A 22,235-nucleotide genomic window follows, 5' to 3' on the forward strand; every position below is an offset into this window, starting at 1 on the left:
AACATTAACATTAACATTGGTGATTATTGTATACCCATTAAACATAGTTTGATTAACTTGTAACTACATAAATAAATATTTGAACTTTGCAAACCAGCCTGATTCCTGGTTCAGTGTGACCGGGGTGGTTTGAGGAGGGGGACATGATATGAGTGGTATATCGTTCAGAATAAAATAACTTTTAGACAACAATAAATAAGGATTTCAGTTGTGCATTACAAGCTAGGCTTTGACTTAGGTGAGTGCCGGATAGAAATCACTTACAAATGTTATTGGAAAACGTTGCGACCCTGGGAGTCATTTTGGGTCTGGACATGGCAACAAGGTGTTTACACGACAGAGAATCATCCTTTTTGATTTTCCATTTAAGGTGACAACTCATCTGACATTATCTTGCTGAAAGTTGTTAGTTCTTTTTCCCCAAAATGTGATTCTCTGCACTTTTTGACCAGCACTTGCTTCTTTAGAGCCGTCCTTATGCAATGTATTCTGAATCCCTTGCTTCACGTGTTTTTCTTTTCCTTTTCGCAGGCCCCCTGATGGTCATTGTGGAATACTGCAAGTATGGGAATTTATCCATCTACCTCAAAAGCAAAAGGGGCTTCTTCTGTAGCAAGGTAAGCAAAGGTTTCAGTAAACTAACTTTACTGTCCCTGTTCGTTAAACAAGAATACAAGATATTTTTCACTGGAATCAGCAACCGAACACACTCATCATCACTGTGCAATGCTTCAAACAAAAGGTCCAAAAAGCAAGGTGTAAATCTGTAGAGTTTAAATGTTAGATCAATGCATGCCAGCCATCAGTAAATACAAGAAATTGCGAGCCATTGTCCCATATTATGGCTCTGGTTCATGGAATTATTTGCGTGTAAAACGGGGATTTGCATGCCATTCTGCCCGCAAATCCCTGCTTGACGAATGAGGATTTGCGTACAGAATCCACGTTTTACATGCAAATAATTCCATGAATGAGCGCATTAACATTTCCTTCTTTAGTACCGAGATACATTAGTACCTCTGTGTACATCAAAGGAAGTGTTCGACTCGCAATAGTGAACCACCAAGGGCTCAGAGCCTAAAGCCTTCTGAGAACTTGGAGTCATTTTACCAGAACCCTGTAACCTGTATCTTCTGACTACTTATCATTCTAAATTTGCCATAATTCCATCCCTTTGTCTGAGACCCCACTACACCTCTGAAGGGGGAAATTAAACTTTGGATGGCTTTCAGTCAACAATGGTATGACTGATTTCAGAACCAGTTTACCCTTGCATTCCAAACCTGAGGCATTCCAAATGAATATATATTAATTAATGTTAAAAACACTTTAATGCTAGAGTTAGTGCTGTGAAAAATGATATTAGCACCATGGCCAGTGTGCATTATGTACATAGTGATTCACGCATGCAACCCTTTTATCACAGACAAAGTTGTCAGATATAAAGATCTGTGATCATGCTTATGTTCCCAAAATGTTCTGTGATTTCATGCAAAGCAGGCTGAAATCCTCACATGCGCTATTCATTACCTTCCCCTTTCTCATAGGAGTATTTTGAATGAGAATAATAAAGTGTACAGACTGTCCATCTTGGATAACTTCCTACCAGAAATTAATTTATATTTTATGTTCCACTACCAAAAAGTACCTGTACTCCGCACGGGTTCTGTAGACATAGATGACAACACTAATTAATCTTTGAAAATCTATGGTCCTGTAGGTCGCTGTTCTGAGTCGCTTATCACGTGATGTGTTTTGCACTCTTAAGTAAACTGCACTGACAATGGGCGCATGGGCTGGCTTACATAACCCGGAGTAGACATGGAGGGGAGGTGAGTGTTGGCATACTGGAGCATACTGGGACCTACTGCGCGCTTTCCCCACCTGTCATTGTGCGCTCTCCCAACCTGTTACCTCACCTTGGGACAGTGCTGTGCGTTGCGGTGCAAATATCTAGAAAATGGTGCATCCTAGGCCCTTGAAACGTGGATTTTGAGGCTTTGAGTTTTGTTTCTCGCATCAAGACGCTTCCCCACCTGTCACCTGTGAGTGTTGCGGTGCGTTGTGGTGCAAATATCTCGGATGGGGTGCATCCTACTGCCTTAAAATTAGTTTTTTTTAGGACCCATAGGGACCTTTGAGTTTTGTTGCTCATGTCAACATGCTTAAAATGAGCTTTGTCCGATCCTTCTACAAACACCTTGACATTTTGCCAATCTTGGGCAACCGTGTCATGTGTTGAGGTGATGAAATCCGGGGAAAAGGGCGGGGTGTGTAAATGTCATGTAGCCAATAGACAGACATGATAACACTGTCATTAATACTTGAAAATCAATTATCCTGTAGGTCCCTGTTCCAAGTCGCTTATCGTTTGATGTGCTTTACACTCTGAAGTAAAGTGCACTGAGAATGGGTGCGTATAGCTGGCTTACATATCCGAGAGCAGACGTGGAGGGGAAGTGAGAGTTGGCATGCTGCAGCATATTCAGACCTTCTGTGCGCTCTCCCCAACTGTTGCCTCACCATGGCGCAGTGCGTTGCAGTGCAAATAAGTTGGAAACGGTGCATTCTTGGCCCTTGAACCTTGGTTTTTGTTCCTGACATCGAGACGCTTAACTGAACTTTGTCCGGGCCTTCTGCAACCACATTGATTTGATGTTTCGCCAATATTGTGCGTTGTGGTGTAAACATCTCAGATACGGTGAGTCCTAGGGCCTTGGAACATAGTTTTAGAGCTTAAAGACCTTCAAGTTTGGCTTCTGGCATTGAGACGCTTAAAAGTAGCTTTGTCCGGTTCTTCTATGACCACATTGATGTTTCACCGATTTCATGCGTTCTCGGAAAAGTGTGTCCTAGGGCCTTGAAATGTGGTTTTCAAAGGTGCCATAGGGTCCTCGAGTTTTGTTCCTCGCATCCAGATGCTTAAAATAATGCCCACCTTGATGGTTCTCCGCTTCCAAACAACCGTCTCATGTGTGCAGGGGCTGAAATCTGGGGAACGGGGTATGGTTTCCACATGTAATGTAGCCAGTGACGTCTGGAGGGTCCTCACAGGTAACTATGCAAAATTTAGTGTAGATTGGTGGAACGGTGTGGAATTGAATAAGGAACAAACTAACAGATTTTCGGTTTTATATAAAGAGATGTTTTGATAATGTTTGCTCAGTAAGACAAGTCTAACATTCTTATTACTAATTCTACTATGTATACTGGAAGTGATCACTAAAAATAAACATTGTCAAATCTTCAAAAGTGCTGGTTTGCAAAGTTAGTACAATTTAAACAATTTAAACATTTCCTTTAATTGTTTTTTAATCATTCCTTTCACAAAAAAAACACAGTTCCAATACCCCAAGATAACTGTGTTGTTTCTTCTGGTCAGTCAACTGTCAGCAACGTCTGGGGTGGCTCTAACAAAAGTGTACCTGACTACTACACAGCTCTTACCTGCATAGAAACAGAGATACAGAGTGAGACAGAGAGAGAGAGAGGAGGGAGTGAGGGAGAGAGTTCATAGAGTGAGTGTGAAAGAGAAAAAGAGAGATATAGGGAGTGCTAGAATTGCATATAATACTCCGGGTGCAGTTAGTTGTAGTCATATTATGCTAAAGATTTCCTGAATCCCTTTGTTGTTCACTGCTCTGCTGCTGCCCAGCTAGGTTTGCGTTATAATAAAACAATTAAAGCATACACCATCGTGTTTTGTGATCTTGTGTTCATGTTGCAAGTGCCCAGCAATTTGTCAGCAGGTTTTCATGCTAACAGTACCCAACAAAATATGTCAGGATTGATTTGTAAAACACATTTTCATTCTGCCGATGTCTCACAACAATGTAGCAAAACACAAGTCGTGATGGCTTGAAGGGTTACAATAAATCTTAACCTGTGGCATGGCTCTGGGCAACCCTCCAGACCATCGTACTTCGCCTGCCAAGCCATTACAGAAGGGGAAAGATCAGAGCCTAGATTAGTGCCAGTGGTTCAGATTTATTCAAAACGTTCCTCCCATCACTTTTTTGGTTATAGTTGTTCTCCCTGTGTGAGAGAGTGTATGCCCAGACGTGGGTCCCTTGCTCGCTGCGCCCTAGGAAACCAAGCTGCACCTCACCTCAACAAGGCCGAAACATGTCTGGGTTGCTTGTGTTTCCCTGCAGAGGGGACTTGGCCTAGCAGTTCGGGCTTGGCTGCTCCCATTGGTGGCAGTACCAGATTGATTTGCGTATGGCTGGCCCCCTTTTGCAATGGCACAGACAGGCTAAAACCGTTATGTGGAAGGTTGCCCAGAGCAGTGCCAGTGGTTCAGATTTGTTCAAAACCTTCCACTGATTACCTTTTTTGGTTATAGCACAACAATATATGCCAGCACTGCCACTATCAAGCACATTTTCGTGTTGCTTGTTGTCCAAAATCGATCCGAATATCCCCCACCCTGCCTCAAGTCTGTGCAATGTCATCTCGGTGCCAGAGATATGCCCCATTGTTCTTACTGCTCTGACATCAGCCCTCCCTCTCCCCACCCCTCCGCCCACACACAAACATATCCACACACCTATTCGTTTTTTAAAAGTTTATCTTTGTCCCGGTCCTTCTTCTCCACTCCACTCCTTCCTTGACTCTATGGCCACCCTGCGCTGCGAGGCGGGCAGCACCACACGCAGAAGCTGGAAAGTAAGTGATTAGCAGGATCCTTCCTTAGTCCTGCCTCTGCATGGCCCCCACCAGGACATGAGAGAAGCTTCTAAATTGACCCCGTCATGGCCTTGCATGAGCCATGCTTCCATAGGCCTCCTACTACTGGGCCCTCCCATAATAGGAGGGCTGCGCCCCGTCCCCCATTATGGCTGGACTCCACCGGGTTTGTGTACAGATCGAGCAGAGCTTCCATGAGGAAGGTTCGTCCTTTCCCCCCATATCAGGAAACCTGACACAATAAGATGTCAAAGCCTGAATTTGTTCGTATTTCAGTGAAACTTGACCTGAAAATACAAGTATATTTCACCTTATTTCAAGCAGTCAAACAGCCTGCTTTTACCAGTACAGCGTGTCATCGGCTGGTCTTCTTAAACTGCGCTGTGATGTCTCTGATAGGTTAACGCTTGGACAGGATCTCTGGTACAAAGGAGAATGTCTTTGGAGGCTGCACGGGCTTCAGCACACCGGCCATGTTTTTGGTTATAGTTGCTCACTGTGGTCATCAAACGCATCAAACGCTCTCAATGCGTGTCCTTTTCACCCCTGCAAGGACACTATTTAAAATGTTAAGAATGTTTCCCCGCTACTCTTTCAGTGTTAAATCATCACTTTTTGCCATGAAAACCAAGTAATCAGCCCAAAAGCTAAAACATGTAAAATCATGCAACTAAGATCAGATTGACGGGTATCTTGGCATTTGACTCCCACCTGGATCTAAGTATCAGGCGTGGATTAAACCACTCACACCCCCTTAAGTTCCAAATTCCTCCTAGGACAACTGGCCCCCTCTGTGTTGATATTCCTCCCAGATGCAAGAGATCTCCAGGGTCTTGATCGCCTAAACTGCCCGAGACCTGCTGATTGGCTTCTCAGGCATCCATCTTCATATGTTTGAAGTATCAGGATCTCCCGCAGGCAGCCATGCTGGTTTCAGAGCAGAGGGACTTTCGAGAAGGGCGCCTGCTGAAATCCAAGGCCCTTTAAAACCCCAAGTTCACCCACCAAAGGAGAGCCAGCGAGAGCCATGTGGTGATTCATGGGACAGGTGGCCTTTATGTTGATGGTATCTAATGTGGTTGTATACGAATTGTTCGTTTTACAACTGTTCGAATTACCATTGACCTTTTCACAATTGACCGAATTGTGAAGGTCAATTGTAACATATATGTGGGGGGAAACCCCCCATAACCCCCCACCCAACGCCAGACCCCCCAAAACCCCGATATATATATATTACCAAGCCGATATATATATATATATATACGGTCAATTGTGAAAAGGTCAATTGTGACCCTTTAAATTCGGTCAATTGTTCATTCGAACAATTGTAAATGAACAATTTGTGTAATACCTCTAATGTGAGAGAGCCTGGCAGGGCGGCCCTGTGACATTGATCAAGGTCTTTCACTGCCAGAACTTCAATGTTTTCCAATGGAAATTGGCACACATGGCTATGTCTTAAGGGCAGGCATTCAAATATATTACACCACATGAGCAAGTCCTAGGGTTTCATTAGCAATAGTGTGCACCCCACACAAAGAACATTGCACCTTTTGCCGGTTATATGTGATTTAGTGCTACATTTCAACAAAGCCAAAATACAGAAAAAATACCCTTTTTTTTAAAATGTAGGGGGTCCCCGTTCTTCTATGCTTTTAGCCCCATCCCCACCCATTTAAACACCTACCCCACGACCATGTATGTATTTCATTAATATTTTCTTTTTTTTTTCTCGGTAGTATGGTTCTCGTTATAACGTAACTCTCTGTTTTGTTTTCGGTGAAAGGACTGGATAACCTTTTACCCTTAGGACGCAAACCTTTGGTATCACGAAAGGGGCCCTTCAAAAAAGGGGCATGCAAGCATGCCCCGTGCAAAGAAGGGAATCCCTGTTTCCTGTGTATTGCTCAAGAGAGAGCCCTGGAAGCAGGCCCTGGGATAGTGCCCCACATAAGACCCCCCAGGAGGTGCAGTCGCCGACTCTGTTGGGAGTGGCCAGGGCTTCTTTTAAAGCAGTGGTCTTCAAACTTTTTTGGCCGGGGCCCCCACATAGCAAAATGTGGGCAGGCCGAGACCCCCCAAAAATGCCAAATGGACAGTATGTATGATATGATAGGTTATTTATACCGCGCTCAATACCCAGAGGTTTCTTAGCGCGGACCCGGGGATCGAACCTGTGTTGCTTCATGTCGTCTTTCTTCCAAGGTGAGCACGCTGCCGCTGAGCTGTCCTCCCGGACTGCCAACACTATTGCGTGCTGTCATCACACCCTACTCCCAGTATAGTCCCTGGGCTCCCGCACCTGCTCCCATCACAGTCGCTGGGCTCCCTCATCCCACTCCTACCAAGTCCCTGGGCTCTCCCCACCCCATCACACACCATGGCCTTTCCCCACCCTGCTCCCACCACTATCCCATGGTTCCCTCCCATCCTGCTCCCACCACAGTCCCTGGGCTCCCCCATCCCCTTCCCAACAATCAAGGAGGGATCGGGGGGTTTTCGCCCATGATTTTTTTTTAAATAATGGGTTAAAATGTTGGATTGTAGAGCATACTTTAAAAAAAGAAATGCGTTAATAGCCAAAAAGTTTGCAATTGGTGCTGGGGGGCCAGGGGGCAGGTATGACGTTTTTTACTGGACATCTATGATAGATGTCCAGTAAAAAAATACCATTCCTTATCACCTGGGACCCACTGAGCCTAACACAATCAACATGATTATGTGTGTATGCAAGGCATTGGGTGCCAAGGGGTAAGGCATGGTATTTTTGACTGGACATCTATGATAGAAATCCAGTAAAAAAATACCATCTCTGTTCCCTGGGCTCCACAGTGCCTCAAAAGGAGAGCTGATTTTGGCAGGTGGGTAGGGGGATTGTGCAGCAAAGGCATTTAGGCATTTTTAAAATGCCTTTGTTGTACAACCCTCCTTCCCCCTCTATCCACCACTTGCCAAAATCAGCTAAACAGACCAAAACAAACTAGCACACACACACCACATTCATACAGCAATCACTCTATCATTCACAAGAGCATCCATCACCATACACTCACTCATAACACAAGCATACACGCATCCATACACATGTTTAAATAAAAAACATGAACATAAACATACCTTCTGCATTGGCCTGCATGTGGGTGCTGAAACGCCCTGCTCCAGACTGCTCTGTCCGTATGTGCATGGAGGCGCAGGAGCTCCCCCTCGCACATACAGACATGCAGTGCCCCAGCAAGCATTTCCAATGGGCTATGCAAAGCTGGCGAAGCAAAACGTCCCAGCCTTGCATGGCTTGTGAGCATGTGCGGCTGGGGCACTGAACTGAACTCGACAGGCCTATAGGGCAATAGGGCAATGCATGTATCAAAAATACAAAATGCTAGTGTGGGCCATTTAAAATGGGCCACCTTTTTGGCCAATGTGGGCCAGTTTGATGAGATACTTGACTATGCAGTTAGATTTTGACCATTGAGCATTGTTGCTGAATAAATATTCTTTAAATATCACAATTTACTTACACTTTAACACAAAGCACTCTCTTGGGTACTATTCAAACAGTCTGTGACTAAAGGAATGAATATCCATTCACAACTGCGGGCCACCACTTACATTGGTGCCTGAGACAGTTTCATGTTTCTGTCCGACCATGTGAGCCGCCCCTGCCATTTGTTCCAATCTAAAATCTGTGTTGGACTCCGTGCTTGATGGGCGTACAGAATTGCCAAAGCCAAACAAGACCAGGCTCTGTAGACACTTGGTAACAAAGCGGCCATTTCAAATACACGTTTTCCTCCTCACTGGGGACCAGGTTGGACAGCAAGTTATCTTTTAGGATGGATCCATGATGAAAATGTAACGTCCCTCACAACGGGATAACCAGTGGTGGAAATGGAAAAAATGTGGAGGGGGATCCCACAAGAGCCGGTGTGGGGGCAGAGTTCCAAGAAGAGGGAGTTCAGAGGGGCCAGAGCTGCCAGTTGAACTCCGATCAAAGGAAATGTTAGTAAAAATGGCAATTTCTTTCATTGCTTGAAAAGTACAAACACCTTGGTAAGCGTACCTTACTATAGTTTGTGTAGTTTTCAAGCCCTCTTTCTGTGTAGAGCATTACCATCCGTGCTGACATCCCCAAAACTACAAATACCAGAATTAATTTGGGAAAGGCAATGATCACCGAGCCCCGAGAATTGCGTTTTCCAAATGGATTCTGCTTTGTGTGCAATGTGCGCTTTCAGCTTTGTCACAGGGTCGTAGACCCTCAGCGAACCTAATCTGCTCTCTGCTAGCGCACTCTGCACACAAGCTCTGTGTGCACAGTGTACTCGCACAGAGCACATTAGATCACTGAGGCGAGCCCCGAGGTTCGCCGAGGGTCTGCCTTGGCTACTGCTGTGACATCGGTAGGGTGGTGGCGCCAGAAGAGCGCTCATGGTGCCAGTGTGCTCTGTGTGTCTCCGCCCCACTCCATACCGTACCACTGCAAGCGCCTTGGTTTGGGTTTTCTTTGTTTAAAAAATAAATAAATAGGCGAGTGCGTTGGGCCTGAGGCTGGCTGGATCCCGAGATCCGGCTACACAACTGATGGCAGATCTCAGATCTGGCGAGAGCCGGCCCATTGGCCAGCGCTGGGGATAACCCTGCCATGAAGGCAAGTTGTGTGCAAAATGCCTCTTCTAACATTGACGGAGAACAGGGTCAGTGATCACTGGAGCTTCTGGGATTAATGTCTATTGAAATGTCACAGTAGCCCATTAAGTAAGAATTTAGTCAGGCTAGGCTGTAGTTTACGAACGGAAGGGAACTTTGTGTCCAGTTTCCCTGTAAAGTCTAATTGTTTAGTGCTAGGAGAGAGCAGGCATGGGCCGCTGAATTGAAGCTCTTTTTAATTCTCGTGCGAGCAAAGAACGGAGCACAGCCACCAGGGCTGAAATCTGGCCTGTAGCTCAATGCAGATACCTGCCGCCCTCCTCCAAGGCACAGCTGGCCACTGCTGCTGATCTGCTCCTCTTGAATCCTTCCTCCTCCGCTTGTTTCTCTACACTCTGGTTTTCCCGGCTCTTCTACGCTGAATACGTAAACTAGAATTATGGTATAACCTTCAGGAATCATGTCTCTTAGATTAGGATTGCGCCAATCCTGAGTAAATTATTCACAGATAATAAATCTCAGTAAATCAGCATATAAGCAGAGTTCTGCGGCACAGTTCTGTATATTTATATTGTTTTCTGATTTATTCTTATTAAAGCATCTTTCAAAATTATTGGTGCTGTTAGAGCCTACACTTGTTTCAAGCTCTTGCTCTTCCTCATGGCTCATAAAAACAAAAGTTTAAAGAATACATTTTAGATTTGTACGCAGTCATGCATATAAACCTAGTTAGTTTAAATTCCTGTAATGCTATAAGCAATTGGACATTCAGCGTGTTGCTACTTTATTAGTCATACAGGTTGTTCCCTTCTTGTTTCTAGGGGTTGTCTGGCCTATAGGGAACTCTTGAGATTTCCCGATAGGCCTCTCCACCATGGGTTGTGTGGTATTTCCAAATGTTCTGATAGGAGAAGTGTTGGGCTTGCCGCAAATGTGTAATATGGGGCCACTTTGAAAAGAATTTCCAGGTCCTCTTTTGGTTCCCATTGATTATTTCCAGGTCCTCTTTTGGTTCCCATTGATTATTTCCAGGTCCTCTTTTGGTTCCCAGTGATTATTTCCAGGTCCTCCTTTGGTTCCCATTGATTATTTCCAGGTCCTCTTTTGGTTCCCAGTGATTATTTCCAGGTCCTCTTTTGGTTCCCAGTGATTATTTCCAGGTCCTCTTTTGGTTCCCAGTGATTATTTTCAGGTCCTGTTTTGGTTCCCAGTGATTATTTCCAGGTCCTATTTTGGTTCCCAGTGATTATTTCCAGGGGCTGTTTTGGTTCCCATTGATTATTTCCAGGTCCTCTTTTGGTTCCCAGTGATTATTTCCAGGGCCTCTTTTGGTTCCCAGTGATTATTTCCAGGGCCTCTTTTGGTTCCCAGTCCACTCCTGCTTGTTTCTGTTCAGTTCAGCTCTTCTGGTCAGGTGATTTTACTGGGCATGCTTAAGGATGCTTATGTCAGGATCATTAATTAAGTTCAAATTGTTGAGTAGATTCAAAGTCGATCGTGTATAATAGCACGTGTCTTAAAGGTTTGGCCTTATATCTTCACCGTGGACCGTCCTTAACAACCACCGTAGCGTTCTAGTATTTGCAGCGACCCCTGTATGTCTTTGGAGGGACTTTGTTGCAAGTGCCACAATTTAATGTGGAGTTATACAAAGATGTAAACACAACGCCTGATGCCATGAGCTAGAAAATGGACCAGTGTCAAGTTTAGAACTCACTGCTCAAGTCAGTAATAAAACAATGAATTCAAACATGGCCCTGTGTTGCAAGCAGTCGAAATAGGTGAGTCACAAACTCCACCCCATAGTGACTTTTAGGTCTGTCTAAAGAGAGCATTTGAGGTACTTCAAGAGGGGCCATGTTGTGAATCAGCCATGATCAGCCATGTTGTCAATCAACTGCTAAATGATTCAGTGTCCCCAATTTGCCTGTTGCATCCAAACTCTGCCCTTTATGCCTCTCCTTCTGCCTGTCTCGTGTTAACTCTTTGATGTGCCCGCCCAATGTTCTTCAGCCAATGGCATATCTGGGCAGCTTCTCCCCCCAGGTCGAAGTCTGCGCCAACGGTCGGGAGCAGTGTTCCACTGCTTTTATTTTTTACTATTAACAGCTCCAATACTCTTTGCAACCATTTTCACTGTTCTTTGTGAAGTTCAAGCACACTTCTCCATTTTACCACAGGATATCAGTTACAGCTAAACTTACATCTGTTTCCAGTCAATTGGCTGTCAACCAGCATGCCTGCAACCCTTGAAAAATGTGCTGCACCTTCTTTCCTACTCTGTCCCCCGCCAGAGTCATAGCTCCACTACTTTTTTGGAACACTTCTATCACTGCCTACAAGGACGTTTTCTGTGTCCAAGGCAGGTGTCAACTTCGTGCTTGAAAGGGATGCCAGATTATTGTATCACCAACATACCAACACACATTTAAAACTAGCATTATCCAAGTCACTAGGTCTGTCTTTCTTCATGTTGAGGGTGACATTTTTTTGTAGAGCCCCAAGAGGCCAACTATTCACGCCCTCTGCATTCAAAATGCCCTACCTATTTGCTTTGGCATTTCTTGTTTACGATTTGACCTTTAGTTTAACCTGTGCTTGTTTTATTTGAACAAGCGATGGCTTCGAGGGAATTCTTTCAAATCTAGGGAACAGATGGGACATGACTACAGAAAACCTGATTCTTCAATTCACGCGACTAGTCTTGAATAGCCTTTCTGTGATTGTCTGCGAGTGCATCGGAATAGTTTTGGAGTTGGTTCCTTTCCATTGTTTGGGTGGTGTTGTGCCATTTGTTGTTATGTCTTAGCTCTTTGTTGGCGGTGGCGGGCCTCCATGGGTGAGGCCAGAATTTGCACACGTTGTTGGTGGAGTGTGGCGGGCCCGTCCTCTCATCTCCTTTCAGCCTCAGCAGAGCCGCTCTCCTCTCTTTGACTACTGTGGCGTATGTTTATATTCAGAAGGCGTTCAGCGGTAGCAAAGTCATGCGCGCCCGGCTGCTCCATTGTTCAACTATGTCCGGACGCAATAGCACGCATTTTTTATGCCACATTATTCAACAGAGCACAGCATTGGAGAATTTGCTTGACAAGATTCTTTTTTCTGCATCAACTTTCCAGGAAATCAAATGTCACTTTCCCTCATCTGCAAACTCGCAGATGTGTATTTTGTTCCTCGTGGGGCACAATGTATGTTTTTGAGTGACAGAGGGAGTGAGAAGGGGGGTGGGTGGTGAGCGAGGGCATTGGCATTTAGAGAAATGTGACCTTTCTGAAAATGGCCTGGGGTAGGAGTGCAGGATAGCAGGTTGTTTTGCTTTGTAAGACTCATCCCTTGCTCCAATTTACCGACCCCCGCTCAGATCTTCTACCACCTTACACTACACCCCCCCACACCCTCCTGAAGCAGCCACCACAGGCCTAGCCATTAGCACATCAACACTCAGTGAACCATGACTAAGCTCTCCTCTTTACCCCTATTGAACTCTTCCACATCAGCAGCTAGCCTGGCCCAAAGGGCTGTAGTAGAAACGGGGCTGTTCCCTATGAATTGCAAACTTCCAAATGTCTCCGCAAAGCCCATAGTAAGCAGATTGCCACCCAGGAATGCAGTACTTACAGCCTGCACCCATCAACACCACAGGTTTCACCTCTGCCAGTAATTAACCCAACCCATGCTTTTTTCTTGGGGGACCATGGGCAGCAAGGCCCCAATAGTGGCAGAGGGAACTATAGAAGACCCCTTACATTTCATTACTAGTAATCCTCTTTCTGTCACTTACCTAAGGGGCACCTGCTTCTTGAATAAGTAACATTTACAATAGGGGGATGAGGCCTCTTAAAATGTCACTGGTGGTCTTCCACAGAGAAAGAAAGACTATGGGCCTCATTACGAGTTTGGAGGTAGCCATGGTGCTATTAGCACCATGGCATCCTCCAAACCGGGCTCCATTACCGGGTTCCTTCAATGAGAAATAAACGGGTCATTCCAACATTGAAGGACCCGGTAATTCCTCCTTGAAGGAACCATTCCCATTTGAGTCCCCATAGGGCTCAATGGGGAGGGAGGTAATAACGGGCACATTACAAATGGCCCGTTATTACCTCCCTCTTCCCCTTGCAGGACCCGGAATGGACGTCTGGTTTTACCAGACGTCTGGTCCGGGTCCCGCAAAGGGAACCTCGTAATCGGCTCTCCCGTATTGAAGGGTGCCGGTCCCATACCGGCACCCTTCATTACGGGAGCGCCACCCTTATAATGAGGCCCTATGTATTTCGTTGGGTTTATTTTGAAAGTTCCTTACAATGGGCTCAAGCCTTTTCTGGAGGTACTTAAAACCCAACAACCATGAAAATTGCTGGCAGGCTGATTCTGCATTCCCCCCATCAAGGGGGAGGCAGCTGAACTCACGAACTTTGCTCCATCATTCCAATTTTTTAATTTAGGATGGGGTGGGAGATTCGAGGATATGTTTCGGGGCTGCTTTCTTGAAAAAATCTACTGTGGCTGTATTGTATGTGTGTTACCCTTGACTATCCATGACTCCCCGTTGTCTTCTTTCTTTCTCTGCTTGAAGTATGGCCCCATTGAGGGAGATGCTGATCAGCTTAATACCTGCTCTAACTATGATGTGCCACCATCTGCACAGCTCACCTAGGCTATCCTCGCAGAACAGATAGCGGATGCAGCAGCTTCTGGTGATCAGGTGCCTCTTTTTGTTGGCAGAGAAATAAAGCACACTGCTGCTGAGACTGGGGAGGGTGGGTGTGCTTCAGGGTGATCAGAAGTGGCATCCTGCTGCATCATCTCCAAGACTGTCACTCGGAAGTCCCCAAGCTACCTCATTGAGAAAACTAGCGTCTCTGGAGGCCTACTATGCACCAGAATTAAGGACATGTGCAGACCTGAACTCTGCTGTTGCAGGAAGGAAAGAACCAAAGGATAGGCCTTCTCTGTCTATGCCGCACAATTCTGGAACCTCCTCACCGTCAACATCAGACTCACCCTCTCACTTCTACAGTTCAGATAGCAACTCAGGACACCCCTCTTCAAGGAATTGCTCCTCCCTAACACCCAGGTCCACACACCCTCCACTCCCACCCTACCTGAGGCTGAGTGATCTTATCCCCACTGTTTCCTCCCCTCGTTGCTTGTTGATCCATTGCTGACAAATGTCCCAGCCTCCCCTGTCGTTATATATCCAATACCCTGTTTCTCTGCTTCCCTAACCTTGTTGTTCCCCCTATGATTTGAAAGTGCTCTGTTGCTTACCGAAGCTAGGTCCATGTTCAATAAATACCCTAATAATAATAATAAAGAGGTGCATGTGGTTCAAATCAAGTGTATGCACCTGGGAGAGCCTTCCTATACCATGAAAATAGATAGATGATTGATTCATTGTCATTAGGGGTACACTAATGCTGTAGCTGACTGTGCCCGTTTGGTTGTCCTCACACAGTCCCAAGTAACAGAATTAGGCAACTGGACTCCTTATGTGGGAAAGTTTCCACCAAACATCCCAATACACTCTATTATGACCCTCATAGTGGCCTTTATCAATGCCAGATTTGATGAAAAAATATGTTTTTTTGTGGTTTTGGAGTATCAGATGACAAGATGGTCACTTTTAAAGGCTGGCCACATGGGCTAGCCTACATTCTAAATAATGCTCCCCCACGAGCGTCTTCAAATCTTGATTCATGACACTGCCTGGATGGTTTTTGGTGTTTTGTGGCAGCTGTCTTCTGGTATCTAAGCTGTTGGTTGACTAAGCCTGGAGAGCGTCCAAGCAGTTGGGGGTCAAAGACGGGTTTGGATGATCCTAGATTGCCATGCTGCTGCTACTGCTCAGTTGCTTGTGGACCTGCTACGCTTTCATCACAAGAGATCCAAAATGTCCTTTGGTGGCCCATCAGTTGATGCCTCATTGATTCTAGAATGCAGGCCATGCTTGGACGAGACTGCACTGGCTACGAATGAACTGGCCGAGAAACAGGAGGGTGCGTGCCCCCTGCCAAAGCTCAATGTTAGGTCTGCAGAGATGCACTGGACATCTATAGCACTTGGGTTCACATGCTATCTTGGCTGCCCTCCACGGTATGCCTTGCTATCTCAAGGTCAGGGAGGTATCCACTCCCCAATAAGGCCTCTAGACCCTCAGAAGTCATCACGATTGAGCGTCCATCCCAAACTGTTGGACTAAGAGCTCAGGGATGCAAACTTGCCATATACCACCATCTGCAATCCGATTACCACCAACAACAGCAGTCTGTAGAAGGGCCCCTCACAGAGTGAGAATGTATGCAGTGCCTTGAAACCTTTCAGGAGTGTCTAGCCAAGACCTTTCCCAATCAATTCCAGCAGCTAAAGTCAGAGCTCACATCCTCAATCCTAGACTTAAGCTCAGAGGTCCAAAAGATTGAAGAAAGGATGCACTTCACAGAACAGGGGATACTTGACTTAAGAGAAGGGTCTATCTCAATAGCAGCGCAAATTGATGACCTAAAGTGCATCACATGTTGCCTATGAATTCCTTGTGAGGAACTTGAGGACTGATCTCAAGATAGAATGTTCATATTAAGAATCTTCAGGAGGGGTCTGAGGTGCTGTACCTCACCCAATATATGCAATCCATCTTTCTGGTCATCTGGGGCTCCACATCGGGGGTTCCATCAGAAATTGAAAGAATACACACTGTTGACATCAAACACAAAACAGAAAATGGCAGACCAAGCGACATTGTAGTTATGCTGATGTCATACAAACTAAAAGAAAACAAATCTCTTTTAAGCCAGGAAAAAGGCCCCTCTCTGCTACACTGTATCAGAGCTGCAACTGTATCAAGATTTAGCAACGCTGTCGACGAGTCAAGATCTACCACATACCACGAGAGAATTGAACAATTACCACATTTACTATAAATGGTTTTATCCCTTTATTCCTTCAATTTGCCTTGGACAAATGCATGCATAGGATTGACAGCAGGGAGGAGGGGCTTTTGCATCTGGAGTACTGAGCAGCCCCGGGAACCTCAACCAGGAGATCATTTGCATGCTGCTGGCAGAGAGTCCGTGTTCATGAAAGACCTAGAACACCAGCTGAGGGAGTACTAGGCAAAAACGTCAGACTCATGTAGCATTTTCTTACTAAGAGTATCTTTGTTGTTGTCATGAGGTTGTTAAGATCATTAGATTGGAAAAAGCTTGTAGATGTTAGCAATGTGTGGTTCGGTTTGGAGTTAAGGCCAATGGTGCAGTGGTGCTTCCCTCTGTGACGAATCAACTTCCGGGGCACCAGTGGTCCAGGGATGTATATCAGTTTCTAAACCATCAATCAACCCCACACCTCTAGTACACCAGAAGGGATCTGAACAGATTGGAAATACAAGTTAATCATAAAACCTCCTTGTCCAATTTTGGTAACGTGGATGGAATGGCAGACTTATCTCTGCAAGGTCGTGGATCGTTGGCTAGTTGCAACACAGCGAAAATACAATTATTACCCAATGATAAAAGGGACTGTGCAGTCAAGGTTGTATAAAAATATCTACTTTATTATTACTACAACAGACAGTTCTAGCACACTACAATTACAACCCACATTGTAAAGGAACACAGAGGACAGACAGTTTCACAAAGGAAAGGGATGCACTCTGGATACTGACAGGAGGGTAGTTGGAAACTAATCAGTCTTACTGTTCAAGGTTAATTGGTTTCAACACCAACGGGGCAAAGGGTTGTAACTGTCTCTAGGGGCCTTCAGAGAAGGACCAGGGGAGGCAGAACTGCAATGTAACCGGTGCTGAAGAAGTTCTTGGTGCTCGACAGCGGCAAGGCGGTTCCAGGGCGCTTCGCAGCCTATGAGACAGAGTTCGAGGTGGGAGACAACTGCGACAGGCAGTTCTGCAAGCAAGGCTGGTCGGACGTCTGCAGGCTGTCCGGCGCGGCGGCTCGAGGCCAAGAATCGTTGTCTGTGCTGGTTGACGGATCTGGAATGCTGGTCGAGGTGTCCCGGACGGCATTGGCGACTGCAGCGTGACAACAGTCAGCCGTGCAGCCGGATGCGGTTCAAGGACTCGACTGTCTCGATATTGTCCTTAAAAAGATGGACGCTGGATGATACTTGTGTGGCGCTTCTCCTTGCTTCTTCGCAGGACTTGTGTCCTTTCAAGGCGGACGGCCCAAAGCTCAGGAGGGTGTTAGCAGGCAACAGCCTTATCCTTTGTCCACAAACTCTCTGGTACTTCCCACCTAGGAAGCTTGCAGTCAGAACCGAGCAGGGCAGGATGTGTGCTGGCTGGGTACCGGTCTGGAGCTGCTGGACGGGTCCTCTGAGTCTGGTGTCTCCCTCTGTTCCCTGGGAGATGTTAAGGGGAGGGATCATGCTTCCCCCTTGGAACACCTGTCCTTCCATCACTGGCAGAAGATGTAAGGTAGATTGTACCTTCAGCTCAGGTCCAAATGAGTCCTCATTCTTACTCCCTGCAAAGTCTTCAGATGATCTGATCAGTGAGGGGCTCAGCCCTCTTTTAAAGCCAATCGGGGCCCAGGGATTGGTGTAGGCCAAGCCTAACTTAAGTGAGCCAATTCTGAGTCTCCACCAACAATCTTCAGTGATGCCTCAGATCAGAATCAGAGTGCTTGGCAGCAGACAGGGGAAGGATGACAACATATACTTCTAAGACCCACCCATCTTCCTGTCTGCTGTACATTAAAGTGTCTCCCTAATTAACTGAGCCCTATGTGGCGTTTGATGACAACATGGGCCTCTTTTGAAATAGGAGGATGCAGGCAGACTTTCATCTCCTACAATTCATATACTTCCTTGCTCGGAAAGGAGTGGTTCTTGACAGGATATTCACTGCCCTTTCATACCAAGGAGGAGTGTTAGTACCAAGTTGACACACTGCATTACAAAGATGTGTTGGTGTCTGGTCTCCATTGTCACTTCCTGCATTCTTCAGAATTCACCGCCACCAGCAAGGTCTGACAATGGAGATTCAAATCCATGGGCCTTGAAATTCTAATCAGGCTGCCCACGGAGAACGTCTTTTGATGGACCCGCGGCTGTCAGTTGTCAGCTTCACATGACAGTGGAGACCGGCGCTGGTAAACAGTGTCCTCCCAAAGAACATGACTATTTTTCTGCTCTACGGTGAGCGTGGAAAATATGTGCGGGAATGGCGAGGTTGATCTTGCATCATTTATTCTTTTAAACCAACAAAAAAAGCCCAGCACTCTTCCCATGCGGATGGTCGAATCCCTCACACCCTCCACATACCATGACTAGGGAGTTTGCAAGCTTGTAGTTCTTAGCTTTTATTGGCCACGTGGGCACGATTGGTGCAGGGGTACTTGCACAAGTCTTTGTATACAAGTACCTCACTATTATACCGCTACATTTACATAGGGCCTGTATGTAATAGGACCAACATGATTTCCAAACACCCTCCATGCAGATGCCTCACCACTACCCTCGTCACTTCCCAATCCCTCCCAAGCCCTCTCACTGCCTCTATATGACCTCTTTTCTTTGACAGATTAAATCTGGAAGCACTGGCTGGGACACAAAACACAAACTCTCACACAAGTTTGGCACTTAGACACCATCACAGTGGTGATTTGACCTAATATAAAAGCTCCATAACAACTACTATTTTTTATATTGGGGCCCATCATTATTGAGGTCTCAGTGCTGAACTTTAAAGTTTTTGAAAAAAACTGGTGAAAGTCAAATCTATCCCCCACACTGCTGCATTAAAGCCACCAGTGATTGTTGCCTTTCATTGAGCAAGGCTAGATTAGATTAGATTAGATTAGATTAGATTAGATTAGATTAGATTAGATTAGATTAGATTAGATTTTTGTATTTGTAATGTGCACCAGCAGTGAACCAAACAGGAACATCCTGCATCCAGGTGCAGCTGGAAAATAATGGAGCAAAAAACTGAACAAAACAAAAGACATAAAAAGGAGATCATGCAAACGGAAGGCTAACAAAGATGTGGAGGAACGAAGTTGGAGTAAAAAATTATTCCATAGACGGGGGCCAGCCTCAGAAAAGTATTGATCCCCTTGAGTACTGCACCGGGATGAGGGAACAACTAAGGGGTGAAGCTGCGGGGACTGAATAGGGCATGAAGCCTGATACAGTGTGATTTTGTGTGCGATATATTGTTATGTTATATTACGTTATGTTGATTTATACCATGCACCTATACCACCCAAGGGCAGTCTCCAAGTGCTCATGTGTCTCTGCAAGAAAACCGATAGGGTTGGTTAGTGTGGGAAGAATGATAGGATAGGTCCAGAACCAGGAGAAACTTGTGTCTGTGTGTGTTGGCTTGCAGATGGTAAGTTGCGTGCACTGGCTTGTTGTATCTGGGAAGTTTTGTGTGTGGCTGTTTGTTGTGTTGGGGGTGTGTCTGTGTGTTTTATGTGTATATTGGCAGGTGTTAAAGGTTGTGCGCACTGGCTTGTTGTGTCTGGTCTGGGTTTGTTTGTTGTGTATGTCGCTTGTGTTGGGTGTGTGCTCTGGTATAGGTTGGCTAGTCCAGTGGGCATGTATAGTGTTTGGGTGGTGTGTTTCAGGAAGTAGAAGCGGGGTGGATAGTGCTTTGGCTACTAGCTAAATTCTTCTATGTGGCTAATCTACACTGTCCTATCTTTGTGACAAATGACTAATCTCCATAATTCTAAGTGTGACGCATGGTTAATCCTCACATTTCACTCTAAGCGTGATGCATGACTAAACTTCACATTTCAAAATAAGTGTGACGCATGGTTAATCTTCTCAATCCTATCTAAATTTGACTCATGACCATAATTCCCAATTCTATCTAAGTGTGACGCATGCAGAATCTTCACATTTCACTCTTAGTGTGATGCATGGCTAAGTCTAAGTGTGGTGCCAACCCATTGATATTTTTGTATACAAGGCAAAGAACCTTAAAAGTAATGCACTGATTGACAGGCAGCCAGTGTAAGGAACGCCTGGGGCTGGAAATAAAGGAATTTCTTGGAAGATAGGAGATAGGAAGTGTGGCTGCATTTTGTACTATTCGGAGACAGTGGATAAGAAAGTCTGCAAAACCTATGTATAAAGCGTTAGCACAATTCAGCCGGGAATTAATCAGAGTACAAAACACATCACCTATGTACTTGCGTCACTTCACCCTGTTAGGTTTTCGCTCTCTGTAACCATGAGCAAAGCCTCCTACCTGTAACTAAGACACTTTCCTGCAACAGCGCCTCGATGCCCTTGGGCTATAGTGCGCTTTACAAATTCAAATAAATAAATCACGGTGGTATGATCTGATTTAGAAGAAAGGGAAGGAAGAGACGAAGGCATAAAAAATGATTTTACCACCAAACCTATTTGTTTTGTAAGTGTAAGTTTGGGGTCCCAGGATTTTGTATCTGCATTGAAAAGGTTATAGGAAGACCAAGTAGTAGGGGGGGAGGAGGATTACGAGTAGGGTAATTCAGCAGATGTTTAGGACCAAAGAGCATAGCTTCAGTTTTTGCTAAATTGAGCTGAAGTTTGTTATTGGACAGTCAGGACTTCATGTCCGCAAGGCTAAGCTGGAGCTGATCATATGTGTCAGATGGGTAAGAAATAGTTGGATGTTATTGCCATATAAGTCATAGAAAATGCCACATTTCTGAATGGGAAAAATACAGAGGTAAAATGTAAATAAGATAAAAGAGGAAAGGGATGATCCCAGTGGAATTCCACATGGGACATGAGAGTTAGTGGTGGCATCAAGGTTGTAAGTCTATGGCAGTATTTGACAGCTGTGGGCAGCATAGGTGTGCGTGTTTCCGAGGTTCTTGGTTGCGTGGAATACCTCAATTTAAAATGACTCTCCTTCTCAAGTTACCCTGTCCCTTTAAAGAGATGCTCCTATGGCCTGGATGGTTGTTTGCTAACAAACTACAAAAGCTTGTCTTAGGTTTTGTTCAGGGATTGGAAGCTGTGAGGATGGAGTGTCGAAGGGGATTAGTGAGCCTAACAATGAGGAAAGACGTAATTAGAGCGTTTGTGTGAGTGTGCCATGCGTCGCGTGACCTCAGAGTGACGCGCGGCCCACTATGCACGGTTATAGTCTACTGGTTGCTTCCAGATATGAGCAGCGATGAAGATTTGACCCGGTCCATGTCACAGTTTAATCAGCGCAGCAAGATATTTATGAGATTGTACATTCAACAGCATAATGCAAATAATGGCTGCATTTGGAACCCTGTGGATATGGAACTCCCCAATGATGTCAGTATTCAGGCCCCGGGAGGGAGGGGGGAGCGTTCAACCAGTGCTAGATTCATGTGTGAGGAAAATAGGTATTTTCAGCAAACAAGTCAAACATGGTACCGCGCAACCTTGTAGACATGCCTGCAACTTCATATCCAGTTCAGAGACCCAGACCAAATCACTATGGATAGGTGACCATTTAATGAAAAGGTTTCCTTTATTTCTGCTGATGAGATAAATGTCATTGCCTTATAAGGCAACAGTTTTGCACTTTGTCGACCACACTACACTGATCCCAAATGAGGGTGAAACTTGTACGTGCTCGCTGCATCCCTGAGAGTTGTGAGTCCTTGGTTGATAAAGCTATCTATACAATAATACTAACCTGTAAGACAATGATATTTATCTTACAGACGGAATTGTCGGTTTACCGATTCATATGACCTCCTTTGTGCTTGTAAACTCGCTGCAAAATTGTCATGGCCACTTGCCCAGGATCACAATAGTGGTACCATCAAGTAGAGGGAGCAAGGGGCATCAGGGGTCACGCACGTACCTTTGGGACATTTATACATTGGGGGCCTGGTTGGACACAGTCATGGCACCTTTGGCGCCAGGCTCATGGAAGGATTTAAACAGGACATTTC

General features: G+C 45.4%; 1 protein-coding gene across 1 annotated transcript in view; it reads left to right on the forward strand.

Annotated features, from left to right (window-relative positions):
• The window catches only part of FLT1 (fms related receptor tyrosine kinase 1), a 577,293-nt gene that overhangs the window by 370,666 nt on the left and 184,392 nt on the right, over nt 1–22,235 (forward strand). The window contains exon 20 of the mRNA XM_069639312.1: nt 532–617. Within this exon, the coding sequence (XP_069495413.1) occupies nt 532–617 (86 nt within the window). The remainder of the gene's footprint in view (nt 1–531; nt 618–22,235) is intronic.

This window comes from Ambystoma mexicanum, chromosome 7q (assembly GCF_040938575.1).
Source record: "Ambystoma mexicanum isolate Mex_15411 chromosome 7q, UKY_AmexF1_1, whole genome shotgun sequence".
NCBI lineage: Eukaryota > Metazoa > Chordata > Amphibia > Caudata > Ambystomatidae > Ambystoma > Ambystoma mexicanum.